At 40.8% G+C, this 17895-nt stretch overlaps 1 protein-coding gene across 1 annotated transcript in view; it reads right to left on the reverse strand.

The window, feature by feature from the left end:
• moxd1 (monooxygenase, DBH-like 1) overlaps nucleotides 1-17895 on the reverse strand; it is a 96280-nt gene that overhangs the window by 39344 nt on the left and 39041 nt on the right. Inside the window, exons 3-5 of the mRNA XM_072251511.1 lie at nucleotides 14522-14689; nucleotides 14304-14387; nucleotides 1122-1301 (exon numbers count right to left, since the gene is read on the reverse strand). Coding sequence (XP_072107612.1) covers nucleotides 1122-1301; nucleotides 14304-14387; nucleotides 14522-14689 — 432 coding nt within the window. The remainder of the gene's footprint in view (nucleotides 1-1121; nucleotides 1302-14303; nucleotides 14388-14521; nucleotides 14690-17895) is intronic.

Raw genomic sequence — 17895 nt, forward strand, 5'->3', positions numbered from 1 at the left:
CGCCCCCACCTCTTTTGCCTCCCTCCCTGTCCTTTCTGAAACATCTAAAACCCAGCACTTGAAGAAACTATTCCTGTCCCTGAGCCATCCAAGTCTCTGTAATGGCCACCACATCATATCTCTAAGTACTGATCCACGCTCTAAGCTTATCCACTTTGTTCACAACGCTCCTCGCGTTAAAATACACGCATGTCAAACCTTCGGTCTGAGCGCGTCCCTTCTCTATCACTTGCCTATCCTCCCTCTCGCACTGTCTACAAGCTTTCTCGATTTGTGAACCAACCTCCTCTTCCCCAGTCTCTTCAGTTCAGTTCCCACCCCCCAACAATTCTAGTTTAAACTCTCCCCAATAGCCTTAGCAAACCTCCCCGCCAGGATATTGGTCCCCCTGGGACTCAAGTGCAACCCATCCTTTTTGTACAGGTCATACCTGCCACAAAAGAGGTCCCAATAATCCAGAAATCTGAACCCCCTGCTCCAATCCCTCAGCCATGCATTTATCCTCCTCCTCATTCTATTCCTATTCCAACTGTCGCGTGGCACAGGCAGTAATCCCGAGATTACTACCTTTGTGGTCCTGCTTCTCAACTTCCTTCCTAACCCGCTTTACTCTTTTTTCAGGACCTCTTCCCTTTTCTACATGTTCGGCACAACTTTGTGGGCCGAAGGGCCTGTATTGTGCTGTAGGTTTTCTATGTTTCTAAGTCTCTTTGGGCGGGCAAACCTGTCCATGAGACAGACAATATACTGCCATAGCAACAGTGCCAGAAAATCTTGGTCAACAAGTGTGAAGATGGAAGGCTTCATTGCTCCTTTCTGGATTGAAAAAAAATGTTGCTAATAAACCTAGGATATCTTTATGCAGTAAAGTTTGTGGCATAAAATAAAGTAGTGTCATATGTGTGTGTTCTTACATGAAACTACAAAAATAAACAATGTCAGATGAGCCACTATTACTCAGTTGTTATATCTTTCATCTCTAGACACATGAAAATTTATGAACTGAAATATTATAGTCATAAAGAGCAAACAGTTTTAAATACAGTAAATATAAAGCTTTGGTTTTACATCTGAAGAATTGCTTCTACATAAATGAACAGATTACAAGAATAATGACCTACCTTTCCTCCAATTGCCCATGCTACAATGATACTTTCACAACGTAAAAAATCATCTGGCATATTGGAATGGTAGCATTCATGCCCAATGTCAAGGGCACTATCATTTAAGCTGCTGTGGCACTGATAAAGGAGAATATGATGTACCAAATGTTCATGTCCTTTCTGAATAATGGGTTCAACCTGTGAATAAAAGCATTAAAAAGGAGGCAGTAAATAATCTTGTAGCGATGCAAAATGCATCTTCTTTTCTCATAAGACATATTTTAAGTACCGTGATTACTTTTGGCACAGCGCTGGTGGCATTTTTACATTGCTGTCTGACCCTAAAAAATTAAGTGTGAGAGTTTGACTCAGATGTGTATATGTTGTTTCCCAGTAATCTATGAAAACCACCAAATCTGTAAACACTAACAAAGATAATATCAAATGGACAAAAGCACAAAGAGCCCATTGGCACCATTGGATGTTCCAGAACCGGCAGTACTTTCATACCCCTATTCCAGGTTAGAGGTCCATTTAAATAAATCACATTGTTTATGACTGCATCACCACTGTAAAAGCCCATATCTTCTGATAGTCTGAGATCCCCAATCATTTGAGCTCTGACCATCACAAGAGAGTTTTTCTTCCCATTCCTTTTTTTTCATTTCTTCCCATTTCTTCCTCAGTGGTATTAATGTTTGTTTATTATTGACACATGTACCAAGATACAGTGGAAAGTTTGTCTTGCATACTAGAAATATGAGAAATTCTGCAGATGCTGGAGATCCAAAGTAGCACACAAAAAATGCTGAAGGAACTCAGCAGGTCAGGCAGCATTTCTGGAAGTGTTGCTTTATCTTGCATATTGTTTATTCAGATCAAATCATTACACAGTGGGTATTAGTCTAGCTCATTACACATTGAACTAGAATCAGGTAAAACAATAACAATGCAGCGTAAAGTGTAAAAGCTACTAAAAAGAGCAGTGCAAGTAAACAAGCAGTCTCTGGATAGCCATCACTTCCAGGTTGCCCAATCACGTTCATCCCAATTCTCAGACCTTTGAACTGACCACCTCTTCATAACCTAACATACTCATCATCCCTCTTTTCTCACCTTCTGCTTTTCCAGTCACCTGCTCCTGCTCTCTGTCATGCTGTACCCAAGTTCTGAACCAGCTGGTTTTATTTAAAAAAGGCTATGAAATTAAACAAACATCTTCCACATTCCTTTCTGCACACTTCAAAACAAACCCCTCTAGAATCGCAGCAGCGGACAATGGAAATCAATCACCAAGAAACCTCCAAGAAATTGTCAATTTTTTTTTTTGAGTTTTGGAATCTGGCTTCAATAGCAAGAGAACGATTTATTACTATTCCCCTAAATTGGTGGCGAGCCATCTCTAGAATTGCCCCAGTTCTGAGAAATGTACAAACATACTTCCACAAAACTGTTGTGTGAAGATTTCCAGAATTTAGACCTCAATGAGTTCCATATACTAAGAATCTGTTGCATTGCAACATATTGTGATATCAATCCAATCTAATAATAATTTGCTTTTTAATTTTTCCTTCCAAAATTGATAGCTCAATAGATAATTGATAACACACATTAAAGTCGACCGCCAACATCTTGCACTTCACTTGGGCTATCTCTATCTCTTTGCAGGTTTGTTATCTCTTCCTTGCCCCTTGCAGATGGACCTGTCTTTATTTCATGAGTAACCTTGACTGAAATACACTCTGTCCCTTCATCTTGATTTTAAGTTATCAGGCTCCAGCAGTGACCCCTGTGATATTCTACTAGTTACTGACTACCAAGTTGAAAATTACACACTTATCCCAACTCTGTTTTGTTACTTGCCAATCCACCTTCCATGCCAACACATTACCCCCAAAGAAGTCCTTTTATTTTGTGCCGCAACCTTTTATGCAGCGCTCTACCAAATACTTTCTGGATTGATGTGTGGAGGATGGTGAATCAAATTGGCTAACACCTTATCAAAGGCTAGAAAGCCAAGAGAAAACACTGTGCGTAAGTAAAACTTGAATTCATTATATCACTCTCTCTGATCTTTCTGTCTGTGACCTCTTGCACTGTCAAAAAAGGCCAATGAAAGTTTGAAAAAACAACTTTCATCTTTCATCTGGAAACATTGTATCCTGCCGAATTTAGTACCAAGCTCTCTAATTTCAGACAATTCAATCTTTTCAGCCTTTCATTTTATGCACATTCTAACAAAGTGCTCAAAATTCCACCCAGTGTGACTCACAACACAACATACCCTGTCTCCCAAATAAACAAACAAAAAGCTACGGAATTGAACATCTGATCCACAGTTCTCTCTCCATTTAGAAGACTCCTGGCAACAATGACAATGGATTCTTCCATTTTAATTATGATTACACACACAAGCAGATTTTTGACGTGGTTAAACTTACTTTCCAGAATGAACGTTATGAAGACAAGTGTGGGGTGTTGTCCTTTGGGAGGTCAAACCAAGGTAAGACTTATACAGTGAATGGTAAGGGTCTAAGCTGTGCAGTAGAACAAAGGGACATTGAGAATACAGATCTATAATTCCTTGGAAGGGCATCACAAGTTGGTAGGCTCAGAAAGGGACCCTGAGGCACATAGGCTTTCATAAATCAAGATATTGAGTATAGGATAAATGCAAGGAATTCTGCAGATGGTGCAAATCCACAATCTTCCACCTTCCAGCTTGTGCTCTTCCACTCCCCCACACCCAGCCCCCACCTCCAGAACTTCTTATTCTGGCTTCTTACTCCTCCCTTTCCAGTCCTGTTTAAAAGTCTCTGTTTGAAACACTGACTCTTCATTCCTCTCCATAAATGCTGCCTGACCTGCTGAGGTCCTTTAGTATTTTGTGTGCATTGCATTGAGTATAGTAGTTGAAATGTTACGCTGAAATTGTATAAGAATGTGGCTGACCTGTTCTGGTTACCTACATACACAGAAATTTACAGCACATTCATTACAGACCCTTTGGCCCACAATGTTGTGCCAACCATGTAACCTACTCTAGACACATTCTAGAATTTCCCTAGCACATAACCTATTTTTCTAAGCTTTGTGTACCTATGGCTCTTAAAAGACCCTATTGTATCCGCTTCCACCACTGCCGCCGGCGGAACATTTCATGCACCCACCACTCTCTGTGTGGAAAAATGTACTCCTGACATCTCCTCAGTACCTATTTCCAAGCACCTTAAAACAATGCCCTCTCGTGTTAGCCACACAGGAAAGATATCTTTAAGCTTAAAAGCATGGAAACAAAATGCACAAGGATGGTGCTGGGACTTGAAGACCTGAGTTATGGGGGAAGGTTGAGTAGGTCAGGACTTCATTCATGTGTTGTTTGCATTAACAATAGCTCAAGCTGAGGAGCCCGTAAATGTTGCTACACATTCGAGTCCCATCACAGCATGGCCAGAATGTTCAGCAGAACAACACAACTCAACAGCAACAAATTGAAACAACGCCAAAACCAGCCCCTCCACCCCACCTACCCAAAGCTGTAAAAAAAAATTATACGCTAAAGCAGTACAGCAAGAAAATAAGGCAGCAGGGTAACCAGGAGTCGTGGAACAAGGAAAGAATGGTGAGATGGGGAGAAGAACAACCACAGGAATGGAATGGAAGACATGAAAAGGAAGAAATAGGTCAGGAAACATAAAAGAAAGTTACAATATTTTAAAGTTCAAACAATGCGCCTGAGAGATCATCAAGATATCTATCAAAGCTATTGGATGTGTGTCCGGCATACATTTACTACAAGCTGATTTTGGGGCCTTGAAAGGGAACTACGACTTATTAAAATGCATTAAAATAGCTTCAAAGGAATGGCTTGACACAATAAAAAAAACAAGTCCTCTGTCTGGAGCCTTAGCCCAGCAGGATAAGAACTAAAGATAGAGGCAGATCTACACATTAGTATTTCCAGTGACAGCAGAAGCTTAGCTATAAATAAAAGGCGGAAGATACAGTTGTTTTCAGTTTGTGAACAGGAGTGACAAATAACGGTGAATGCAGAAGAGCACCTCACATAGCATCAATGATTTAATACATAGAGGAATGCCATCAAGGAAGTGACAAGAAAGAACTGTCTGATGGAGAAAAGACAAGAATATCTCAAAGGGCATGGAAACCAATTTCAAGATATAAGATCTAATATAAAACTCTGAGTTTTATATTCTCTAAAGAGAGGCATTTATTTTAAAGTTAAAATATTTAATGGCTAATAAAGTTTGAAAGTGATTAAAAAGAAATTGTGGCGAGCTGGAGCAGGAAATCGCTGAAATACTGCTGAAATGAAACCAACTCCTAAACCCACACCAAAGAGTAGAAGTAAAATAAAATCTAATTAAAACATGTTTATTTGCTTAAACCAAAATTTAAAAATGATTAAAGATCAACTGGTTTCTCACCAAAAACAACCCCATTAAGTAACAGTGGCAATTAGTGTGAAGGCGGCACGAACTGTTCTTTGGAATTTCTCCATAGGTCAAGCCTGTAGCTACCTGTAGACTGAAAAAATTTTTCTCATAGCAACACTATAATTCACTGTGTTTGCTCAATCCTGATATTGAGCTGTAATATCCTGAATATTGGCTGACACAAGGGCAGGAATGGCTGCTGGATGCTCCGGGGTTTAGGTGTTTCAGAAGGGACAGGGAGGGAGGTAAAAGAGATAGGGGAGTGGTCATCAGGGATAGGAACACAGCTCTAGATAGGGATGTTATCCCGGATGTCCTGGAGAGATCAATTTCTGAGTCAGTATGAGTGGGAATCAGAAACGGGAACTGGGTCTTAAATTAGCGGTGGGCAAACTAGCGGAAAAGATTCTTAAAGTCAGGATTTATGAGTGCTTGGAGAGATTAGGGATAAGTAGCATGCCCCTGTGAGGGGCAGGTCATACCTCATAAGCCCAGTTGAATTCTTTGAGGTAGTGAGAAAACAAATTGATGAATGTACAGCTGTAGATATGCTGTATATGGAATTAGATAAGGTGTCCAACAAGTAAAGTCAGGAGGCACAGGGATGCAGGGAAACTTGGCTGTGTGGATTCAAAATTGGCTTGCCTACGGAAGGCGAGAATGATAATAGACGGAGCATATTCTGCCTGAAGGTCGGTGACCAGTAGTCTGGGACCTTTCCTTTGTCATTTTTATAAAGGACATGGCTAGGAAAGTGGGAGATTGGTTAGTAAGTCTGCAGGTGATACAAAGGTTGGTAGGTTGTGGATAGTGTAGAAGGTTATCATGAGTTACAATGGGACATCAATAGGATGCTGAGCTGTGCTAAGAAGTGTCAGCTGAAGTTCAATCCAGAAACATTTTAATGAATATACTTTGGGAGGTTGAAATTGAAGGCCAAGTGCAAGGTTTACGTCAGGATTCTTAGCAGTGTAAAGGAGCAGCAGGATCCTGGTCCACAGATCTATCAAAGTTGTTGTACAAGTTGATAGGGAGGTTTAGAATACATATGGCGTGTCAGCCTTGATTAGTTGGGGGATTGAGTTCAAAAGCTGTGAGGTAACGTTGCAGCTCTATAAAACTCTGCTTCGACCATACTTGGAGAATTGTGTTCAATTCTGGTCACCTCGTTATAGGAAGGATATAGAAGCTTTAGAGAGTCAGAGGAGATTTACCAGGATGCTGCCTGGAATAGAGAGAATATCCTTGGAGGAAAAATTGAGCGAGTTAAGGCCTTTCCATTTGGATTGAAGGAGGTTCAAAGGTGATTTGATAGACATTTATGAGATAAGAGGGACGGATAGAGTGGACAGCAATACCTTTTCCCAGACGGACATGACTAATACGAGCAGGTATAATCTTAAGGTGATTGCAGGAAAGTATAGGAGAGGGAGTTGTTCTATTTTTAAAAACACAGAGTAGTAGGTGCGTGGAAAGTGCAGCCAATGGTGGTGGTAGAGGCGGATACATTAGGAACACTTAAGAGAAACATGGATGAAAGAAATATGGAGAACTATATTAGTGAGAAGTGTTAGATTGATCTTTGAGTAGTTGAAAAGATCGGCACAACATTGTGTGCAGATGATCGATACTGTACTGCACTGTTCTATGTTCTATGATCTCAGGCTGATCATCCCCTCCACCTTCTGTGAGACATCCTTGGCCCAGCCACTTGGGAGGCATGCACTATCCTGAAGTCTCAGCTAAAGCCACAGAACATCCATTTAAGTTGGAGGGTTACTTTGTGAATTTCTAAGAGCTGCTCAATTTATTACGCTTGATGCTTCAAGACAGTGCAACACTTAAATGCGTGGTTGAAAAGGTAATACACAGATGCTCCCATCTGCCTTCTCAGATCATTAAAGATCCCACTACATTTTCAAAGAGAAATAGTGAAACTATTTGAATAAGTGACTCACTGCTGAAAAATCCAAATCTTAATCACAGAAGTGAAAAACACAATTTCAGCACAAGAATTGCTGTTATTTGGTGAATCTTATCACAACAAGTGGGCTAAGTGCTACACCTGCCCATACACTTACCCAGAAAGCAGCTATAGTGCTACATCTGCCCATACACCTCCTCCCTCACCTCTATTAAGGGCTTCAGTCTTTCCAGGTGAGGCAATACTTCACCTGCAAATCTGCTGGCATCACCCATTGTGTCCAATGCTCCTAAAACAGCCTACATTGGTGAGACCCGTCGTAAATTGGAGGACTGCTTCGTCGAGCACCTCCATACCATCTGTCACTGGGACTTCCCAGTGGCTAAACATTTTAATTCCCATTCCCATTTTCATTTTGACATGTTAATCCATGGCCTCCTCTTGTACCAAGATGAGGCCACCCTCAGGGTGGAGGATATTCCGTCTAGGTACCCTCCAACTTGATGGAATGAATATTGATTTCTCCTCCCGGTGAACAAATTCCACCACCGCACCCCTCCTCTCTTCCCCACTCTGATCTTACATTTCTTCTCACCTGCCGATTGCTTCTCTCTGGGTCCCCACCCCTCCACCTCCTTCCCTTTCTCTTATGGTCCACTCTCCTCTCCTATCAGATTCTTTCTTCTCCAGTCCTTGACCTTTCCCATCACCACCACCATCTCCCACCTATTTTTTTTATTCTGGCATCTTCCCCCTTCCTTCTCAGTCCTGAAGAAGGTTCTCGGCTTGAAACTTCGACTGTTTACTCTTTTGCATAGATGTAGCCTGCCTACTAGTTTCCTCCAGGTTTCGTGTGTGTTGATTTGGTGAATCATGTTTGTTTTGCCCCTTCATGCTGTGAAGACCACTGGGATGCTTACATCTATCATCTGGGCTCTTGGTCTGTAACTCAAGCAATCATTGTTTGGATCCAGCTAATCTCTCGTTTTTCTAGCAATCACACAAAATCATATATATCAGGGTAAAGTTTTAATCTAATCACGGTAATAGTCAACCTAGCACAAAGTCCGTAAGTTATCAACAGTTTTGTTATACATTGTTTCATGCACAATGATCTTTTATACATAATATCCTCCCCAAATTATGCTCTGAAAGAGCAGAAGAAGAAATAAATTATATTTTTTATAAGTGGTACTCAAACAACAATCCAAGGAAACTATTTAGCATAAAAGGCAAGCATGAACTTTTTGAATGATTATTCGTTTCTGAAATGGTCATAAGTCACAACTGGGAGAAGGTATCCTCCCATTCTGAAACAAAGTGGAATTATTAAACTAAACACTATTATTTGCAGTAGGTATAATCACAGAGAGGGTAATCTTACATGATTAATCTGTTATTCTCTTATAAACTTGCCAATAATGGCAAGCACTGTCTTTGCAGGGTGCTGTCTCAAAACTTCTTAGACTGAGGCTCTTTGTATTCTTCTGCTAGATTTTTGAAAAAAAATCTAATGCCGGAAACATTCAATGGTCTAATGGTTGAGTTGCCACTAGCAACCAAATATGTGAGTTTTAATCCAGTACTGTGTGGTCAAATTAGGGCTGTTAACGGCATGCAGTTGGAACTTCAATCTGGCTTTCACTCTTTGCTTTTGTTATCCGAGACTGTCAGATTTAAGGACAACCATTATACCTATTCTGACTCTGCCACCAAAGTTACAGAGAATGATATACCCTCACCCATATCTCCTCCATTTCCCAAACATTCGCCCTCACCCCATCTTTCCACCGCCTGAACTGTGAAAGAGTTTCCCTTGTCCAAACCGACCACCCCATGAACCTAGCATCCAGCAGCCCTCACCTGCATCTCCTCCATTTCCCAGGCATCAGCCATCAACCTCCATATCAGGGATAGAGTTCCCCTTGTCCTTATCTATCACCCCATGAGATTCCAAATCCAGCACCTCATTCTCCATAATTTCTATGATCTTCAACAGGATCATACTACTCAACATATCTTTACCTCTCCCACATTCTCTGCTTTCCACTAGGATCACTCTCTCTGTTCGTCCCTCCCCACTGATCTCCCTCCTGGCACCAATCCTTGCCTTGGTGCAAGTGCTACACCTGCCCATTCACCTCCTCCCTCACCAACACTCAGGGCCCCAAACAGTCCTTCCAGGTGAGGCAACACGTCACTGGCAAGTCCTGCAGGGTTTTTTAGTGTATCTGGGTGCTCCATCCACAACAAGCAGCATTTCCTGGTGGCCAACCATTTTAAATCCACTCCCTGATCCCATTCTGATAGGTCAGGCCATGACCTTCTCTACTGCTGTGATGAAGCCACTCTCAGGTTGGTGGAGAAGCACCTCAGGGCAGCCTCCAACCTACTGTGATGAACATCGATTTCTCCAGCTTCCAGTAATTTCACTCTCCTTTCCCCTTCTCCCTTTTTCCATTCTCAATTCAGGCTTCCATCTTATCCAGTCTCTTCTCTTTACCTGCCAATTATTTTCTTCCGGTGCCCCTCCTCCTTCCCTTTCTCCTGTAGTCCACTCTCTTCTCTTGGCAGATTCGTTCTTCTTCAATGTTCAATCTTTTTCGCCTATCACCTCCCAGATTCTCACTTTATCTCCCCTCCCCAACCAACTTACCTTCCCCCCTCACCTACCTTCACCAATCATCTTCCCCTCCCCCAATTTCTTAATCTAGCTTCTTCCCCCTTCCTTTCCAGTCCTGATGAAGGGTCCCAGCTCGAAACAATCAACTGTTCATTCCTCTCTGTGAGTTCCTCCAACATTTTGTGTGTGTTGCTAAAGATTGGTTCTGTCTTCCTGTGGCCAGATTTCCTCCAACACTGGCTGATGTGTGCTGTTGCATCTCATGACATCAGTGTATGTTGTACACTGTCACCCATTGCCTTGATGACTAACAGAGCCAGGCACTTCACAACTGGTGTCTTCCTCTGAGACTGACCCAGCATCCTCCAGGGAATGTTGAGCAGCCATTCTTGCAGCAGTGTCACAGCTCCCACTGCAGAACTCTGATGCATGCTGTCTCAGCTCTCCTAGTACAGGAAAACTACTCCCTGCCAAGCTGAGCTAAGAGTTGCCAGCTTGTTTATTTTGCTGTTTACCTTCATCCTTCCTGAACGGCAGACTCACATCCCACCCGTGTCCATTTTTTTTCCTTTATTCTTTACAGCATTCTCCCTTCTCACCTCTCTCATCAGTCAGGGGTATAAAAACACATACTTCAAGACTCAGGGAAAACATTTACTCCACTGTCATTAGACTCTTTAATGGAATCTTTAATACACTATAGATTAACGTTTGATTTCCCAATTTACTTTGTCATGTGCCATGCATTTCATTTGTTTACCTGAACTGAACTTCTCCTGTAACTATATTCAACATAAACACAAGAGGTTCTGCAGATGCTAGAAATCCAAAGCACCACACAAAATGCTGGAGAAATTGAGCAAGTTAGGCAGCATTTATGGAAATGAATAAACGGTTAACATTTCAGGTTGAGACCCTTCTTTGGGAGGGAAGGGAAAGGAAGGGGGAAGATGGCAGAATAAAAAGGTGGTGCGAGGGGAAGGAGGCCTAGCTAAAAGGCGATAGGTGAAGTCAGTTGGGTGTGAAATACAACATCCTATTTTTCTGGAACATAGAACATACCGCACTGGACAGAACATTTGTCTCGTGATGTTGTGCCAATCTTGATACCAATTTATACTAAATGTCTTTTTCCTTTGTTCTATCCATATCCCTCCATTCTTTTCATTTTCACTTGCTTCCTAAACCCCACTATACTGTTTGATTCCACTACTACCCCAATAACCTATTCCAGGCACCTATTGTTCTCTGCATAAAAAAAGAAACCCTGCCCCTCACATTGCCTTTAAACTTTCCCTTCCAACCTTAAAAGCATGTTCCCCTCCTCCTCTGAGGTCTCAAACTGCAACACCTTACACTTGCCCAGACTAAACTCCATCTGCCACTTCTCTGCCCGTATCTGTAACTGATCTATATCTTATTGTATTCTTTGATTGTTCTTTACACTGTCCACAGCTCTACTAGTCTTGGTATCATCCACAAACTTGTTTACATTTTTATCCAAATAATTGATACAGTATCACAAAAAACACAGGTCCCAGCACCAATCCTTGCAGAACACCACTGGTCATGAACTTCCAGCCAGAAAAACAGCCTTCCACCCCTCTCCTCTTCTATAAGTTCTAACTTGCAATTCACCCTAGAACTCATGAATTTTGATCTTCTGAATCAACCTACCATGAAGGACCTTATAAAATATCTTACTATGGTCCATGTAGATAACATTCATTGCCTTATCCACATCAAGCCCTTTTATCAACTTCCCTGCACAAATCCATCTGACTGTCCTAAAGCAGGTCATGCACACAAGTCCTATTTCTCAAAATCCTCTTCAATAGCTTCTCTAACACTGATGTAAGGCTCACAGACCTGTAATTACTTGGATTATCCCTACTTGTTTTCTTGAACAAAGGCACATATGCTACACTCCAGTCCTCATTTGTTGCACATTTGTTATTCTCTAGTCCTCATTCAGTGCTAGTGAGGGCAGAAACATCTTTTTCAAAGCTTCAGCAATCTCCTCACTTGCTTCCTTCAATATTCTGGGGCATATGTCATCAGGCCTTGGAGTCTTATCCCAGCACTGCTTTCTCATTAATCTCTGCCTTCACTGTTCTCCAAATCTTTCTCCTCGGTAAATAGCAACATAAATGCCCCTTGAACAGGAAATCCCACAAAAAGTAGTAGATCCAGCCCAGTCCATCACAGGTACCACTGAGCACATTGACAAGGAGCCCGATTGCAGGAAGGCAGCATCCACCATCTAGGACCCCCAGCATCCAGGCCATGCTCTCTTCTTGCTGCTGCCATTAGGAAGGGGGTATAGGAGCCTCAGGACCCACACTATCAGGTTCAGGAACAGTTATTACCTCTCAAGCCACAGGCTCTTCAACAGGAGGAGATAACTTCACTCACCCAAAGTTGTACTGCTCCCAAAATCTATCGACTCAATTTCAACGACTCTTCACCTCAGGTTCTCAATATTTATTGCTTATTTATTTATTATTTGCCACCGGCAGCTGTAGAGACCAAGTCTTTATGTATATTTAAGGCAGAAGCTGATAGATTATTGATTGGTCGGGGCAAGAAGGGATGCGGGGAGAAGGCAGGAGAGGAAATTTGGATTAACCATGATGAAATGGCAGAGTAGACTCGATGGTTGAATAACCTAGTTCTGCTCCTATGGTCTTATTATTATTATTATGTTTGTTTGTTTTATTTCTTCTTATATATGAAGTTTGTTGTCTTTGGCACATTGGTTGTTTGTCTACCGTGTGTATGGGTTTTCGCTGATACGATTGTGTTTCCTTGCATTTACTGTGAATGCCAGCAAGAAAACGAATCTCAGGTTTGTATATGGTGACAAATATGTACTTTGATAATAAACTTATTTTGAACTTTGAACTTGTTTAATACCTCAGCCACTTGGTCTGACACCAAGCACATATTCCCTCCTTTATCCTTGAGTGGAGCTATCACTGGAAAATACAGATTAAGAAAGTCATTTGGTGAAAATATTTTTAAGGAATCAGTTTGAATCCTACCTTCCCAAGATTAATGTATGATGGTTAGACATATCCAGATATAACCAAAGAATTCATCTGTTGTAAATATAACTGTTCTTTTTAGTTGTAGGAAAGGTACTTTCCACAGCCATTTTTAGAAGTCAACGTCTATTCACTAATAACACTAGGACACTGAAATTGCTCAGATAACTACAAACTGAACACATGCATAAAGATGACAAGATAGAGATTGAATCATAAGTTCAGTTACGTTCCATTTATTTTAATGTTCCCTTGTTGAAAAATTAAAAAGGAAAAATAATGTCTTCATTTACAAAGCGCTTAGCAGATAGAGAAGCACTTTTTGATACATAGGCACTCTACAATATAGAAAACAGCAAACAATTTGCCATAGCACAGTCCCATAACAACAATGTTAATAACTATATCATCTGCTTCAATACTGGTGGTTGAAGAGTAGATATTATCATGAAATTCATCTGTGAAATAATAACGTAGAATCTTTTACATTAACTGAGAGATATCAGTTTTAATGTTTAAAATCTCAAGCTAAAGATGTTGCCTTTGAAAATATAGCACTCTCTCTGTTGGACTGGAACATTCCTCTAACCTAAATTAGTCTTCACTATTGTACAGTGCTGGCCAAGGATTCGACAGAATTTATGCTTTGTGAAAAAGTATCTAATGTCTTATAACCAATGTTTCGATGACAAACTCTGCCATCTCCATAAGATGGCAGAGTTTGTCATCGAAACGTCAGTTATAATCGATGCCTGCACCCAGCTGGAAACTCGATAAGAGTTTATTCGTTATGCATTGTGATTTGCAACATATTTGAACGTGCAGAACTCATTTTTAATTTTGCTCCCAGCTGCAAAGGATCGCCAGCCAATAGGTCAATTCTTCAGAAAGCCACATGCATATTCCATGCAGTATTGCAGTATCCTGCAAGTGCAAACAATTAATTTGGTCACAGCTACACAAAAGACTCAAACATTAACTTATTGAAGTCAGGTGTCAAGAAATAAAGATATTAACAGATTAAAACAACAGTCTAGGATTCAGCCTCGATTGCCCTGTAGTACAGACTTATGGCAAGTTGCTAAAACTGTTGTTCCTTATTTTAATATGCTGGGAATATAAAAAAATAATGATAGTTGTGTTACTTACCCTTACTACATGATGCTTTTTGGTTAACTTGGGCAACTTAAAGATTTGGCACCAGTAAGTTGTGTCCTTGTTAGGTATCAAGACCTGTCTTAAACAAAATAAAACAAACTATTAAAAAAATCGTCTATTAATGAGGTATATTTTTTGTAAGGTAGAGAAAGCAGAGAATTAAATAAACTAATATAATAGGTGCTATTAAGTCTATTATATGTACTTACGTTACGATGCCTAATATTGAATGTAAGTACATCACTAGGAATAGAAGAATCCATTTTGGGGTTCAACAGATGAAGACTTTTCCTTCCACGGTTTGATGAGTGATACTGTGGACCATCTTGCCCCACATCATTAGGATGATAGGCCCAAATCACCCTTACGGTGTTATCCTAATCACATGGAATAAACAGAGTCAAGCTATAGATTTTTCAGTGATAAACCATACAATATCATTGAATGTGTTTTGACCAAAGAAAAAGATGGCTTGAGTCGTTTAGCATTAGAGTGCAAGGGTGTCAAAATATCAAACTTACAAGAATTAGTGAAAATAGCAAAAAGAAAACTGCTAATATTTACAAAAATATCTACCAGAAAACACAATTATAACTACATACTATGTCCAGTGTGAACTCCTGGCATGTCAGCCACTGAGAGTGATGCACCCTGCTTTTCTCAACACCAGAACATACCAAATTTAATTACCCACAAAGTTAACATAAGACTACATGTGAATTAGAATATGATGAACCACACAATGTAATTACAATCGAGACTTTCTAAAATCTTTCCTAACGTTGATAGTCATTGTGATAGATGTAAAACTGAGATAGCTACACTGACACATATGTGAGGAGCAAAGGGACTTGGAAGTCCTTGTGAAGGACTCCCTAAAGGTTAACTTACAGGTTGAGTTAGTGGTGAGGAAGGCAAATGCAATGTTAGCATTAATTTCAAGAGGACTAGAATATAAAGGCAAAGATGTAATGTTGAAACTTTATAAAGCACTGGTGAGACCTCATTTGGAGTATCGTGAGCAGGTTTGGGCCCCTTATTTTAGAAAAGGTATGCTGAAACTGGAGAGGGTTTAAAGGAGGTTCACAAAAATGATTCCAGGATTGAATGGCTTGTCATATGAACAGAGTTTGATACCTCTGGGCCTGTACTCACTAGAATTCAGAAGAATGAGGGGTGACCTCATTGAAACTTATGGAGTGGTGAACAGCCTTGATAGAGTGGCTGTGGAAAGGATGTTTGCTATGGTGGGAGAGTCTAAGACCATCAGACACAGCCTCAGGATAGACGGGTGTCCTTTTAGAACAAAAATGAAAAGGAATTTCTTTAGCCAGAGAGTGGTGAATCTGTGGAATTCTTTGCCACAAACAGCTGTAGAGGCCAAATTTTTATATATGAAACTCTCTGGGTCCGTTGGCTGCGTAAGTCTAGGGAAGAGAATCTCCGACCTGCCAAATGTGTGAGATTGAGGTGCAAGCCCAGCCTAAAACCCCATGTGTGTGGATGCTGCGTGATTCGTTACCCTGTTACAAGTAAGTACCACAAAATAACAGACAGCACACCACATACAATTCAAAGATTTTGTTTCCTAATACTTCTAATGCTAATGACTAAAAGGTTAGTAGAGAAAGAACAAAAAAAGGAAAAGGGCCCAATTTAATGAAACAGTCTAATCTGCACAATTTGGAGCTCACGGTTTCCCCTTCACCAATCCTCCTTCAATCTCTCTCCAGGCTTTGTCGAATCATGGCCCCACTCCGAGTCAAATCCTACAACCACTTCTCTCTGGCATCTTCTCTTTTCATCTCCTTAACAAAAGCCCCCAGGCCCACCCTTGGTGTCCCTCAGTAGAGAAATCGCCCCTTAATCCAGCTATCCTAATTCTCCTATCTCTGATCTTCAACAGTAACCTAAACAAGTAGCTTGCCCAAAACGGCACAAAAATCAAATAAAGAACAGCATAACAGTAAAAAAAATGAACCAGGGCAGTACATATATATTTAAGGCAAAGGTTGATCGATTCTTGATTGGTCAGGATATGAAGGGATATGGGGAGAAGGCAGGAGATTGAGGCTGAGAGGAAATTTGGATCAGCCATAATGAAATGGCGGAGCAGACTTGATGGACCAAATGGCCTAATTCTGCTCCTATATCGTATGGTCTTACATATCATTCAATTCAAACTCTTGCTAAATTTATCACACAGAGATGACTACATCAAAACAATTTAAGCATATAAATAGATATTAGTGGAGAGAATCTTTACAAAAACTATCAATATGCTTTTCCTCAAAAGCAGGACTCCAGGTCTTAACACATATGAAGTGTCAGCAGCATTTTACTGTTTACCTTTTAACTTTTGTCATACTACTATTGAAATTTATTTATGTAATAATTATATATAATCCCATTGATGAGTGACAGGATGCTGAGCATTTGCAGATGACTGGCCTTTTCCAGTAACTGCAAAGAAATAATAATTCGTTCTTTACGGCTGGCACCATAAAACTGTTTCTGGATGCAATGATAATTGTATTTGCTGCTGTTGGGTTTATACACTGCAAATGTTAAATTGCTGGCAGCAAAATATCTTTTGCTCGAACAACAATGGACACTTGGATTGTGCTGGCTTGATAAAGTATGAGCTATAAGGTATAAGAAGGATGGTTTGGGCCAAGATTGAGAGGGAAATGTTCCCACTGTCTGAAAAATTTCAACATCAAGAAGGTATTTCCATTGAAAAAGTATCCAGTATCTACTCCCATGTGAGATCATTTCCAGTTAAAATGCGCTATCTTGATTTGTAATAGAAAAAGCACAGAGATGTTTTGAGGTTGAAGATTATATACAGGTTACTAATCGACAGTTCAACGTTGTGCGAGCACTTCAGTTTGCAAAATGTGGCTGTCTTGTAACAATACACAATCCGGACATCGGAAGATTGAGAGGAGGGGATTTCACTGCCCAAGTAGAAAAAGACAGCAGCAAGAGGGTCATGCTGGCATAATAGAGCATCGACCAGCACCCAATATGTGCTTGTGATTGATCAGCAAGAGCAGACTAAAAAAAGGCAGGGGCCCGTGCAGTGGCCATTGTCTGAGAGGACAGAGTCAGAGTGGTGATCTTGAGGATTTAGCTCTTGAAGGCTACAATGAAGAGAGGTTTCAGTCAGAGAAAGCAAAGAAAAGGAAAGCTCTGGGTTAAGTTTTTTTTCCTTCCCTTCTTTATATCTGCACAGTTATACAGTAGAGATGTCAGGCAGGATAGTGGAATGCTCCACTTGCGGAATGTGAGAAGGCAGGAAAAACTCTGGTGTCCCTGACGACTACAACTGTGAGAAGTGCATCCAGCTTCTAACAATCCGTGTTAAGGAGCTGGAGCTGGAACTGGATGAACTCCAGATTATTCGGGAGGCTGAAGGCGTTATAGATAGGACATAGAGAGAGGTAGTTACACCAAAGGAGCAGGAAACAGGAGACTGGGTGACAGTCAAGCAGGGAAATGGGGTTAAGGAGCCAGTGCAGAGTACCCCTGTGGCCATCCCACTCAACAACAAATGTATCATATTGGATACTGTTCAGGT

Source organism: Mobula birostris, chromosome 2 (assembly GCF_030028105.1).
Source record: "Mobula birostris isolate sMobBir1 chromosome 2, sMobBir1.hap1, whole genome shotgun sequence".
NCBI classification, from domain to species: domain Eukaryota; kingdom Metazoa; phylum Chordata; class Chondrichthyes; order Myliobatiformes; family Myliobatidae; genus Mobula; species Mobula birostris.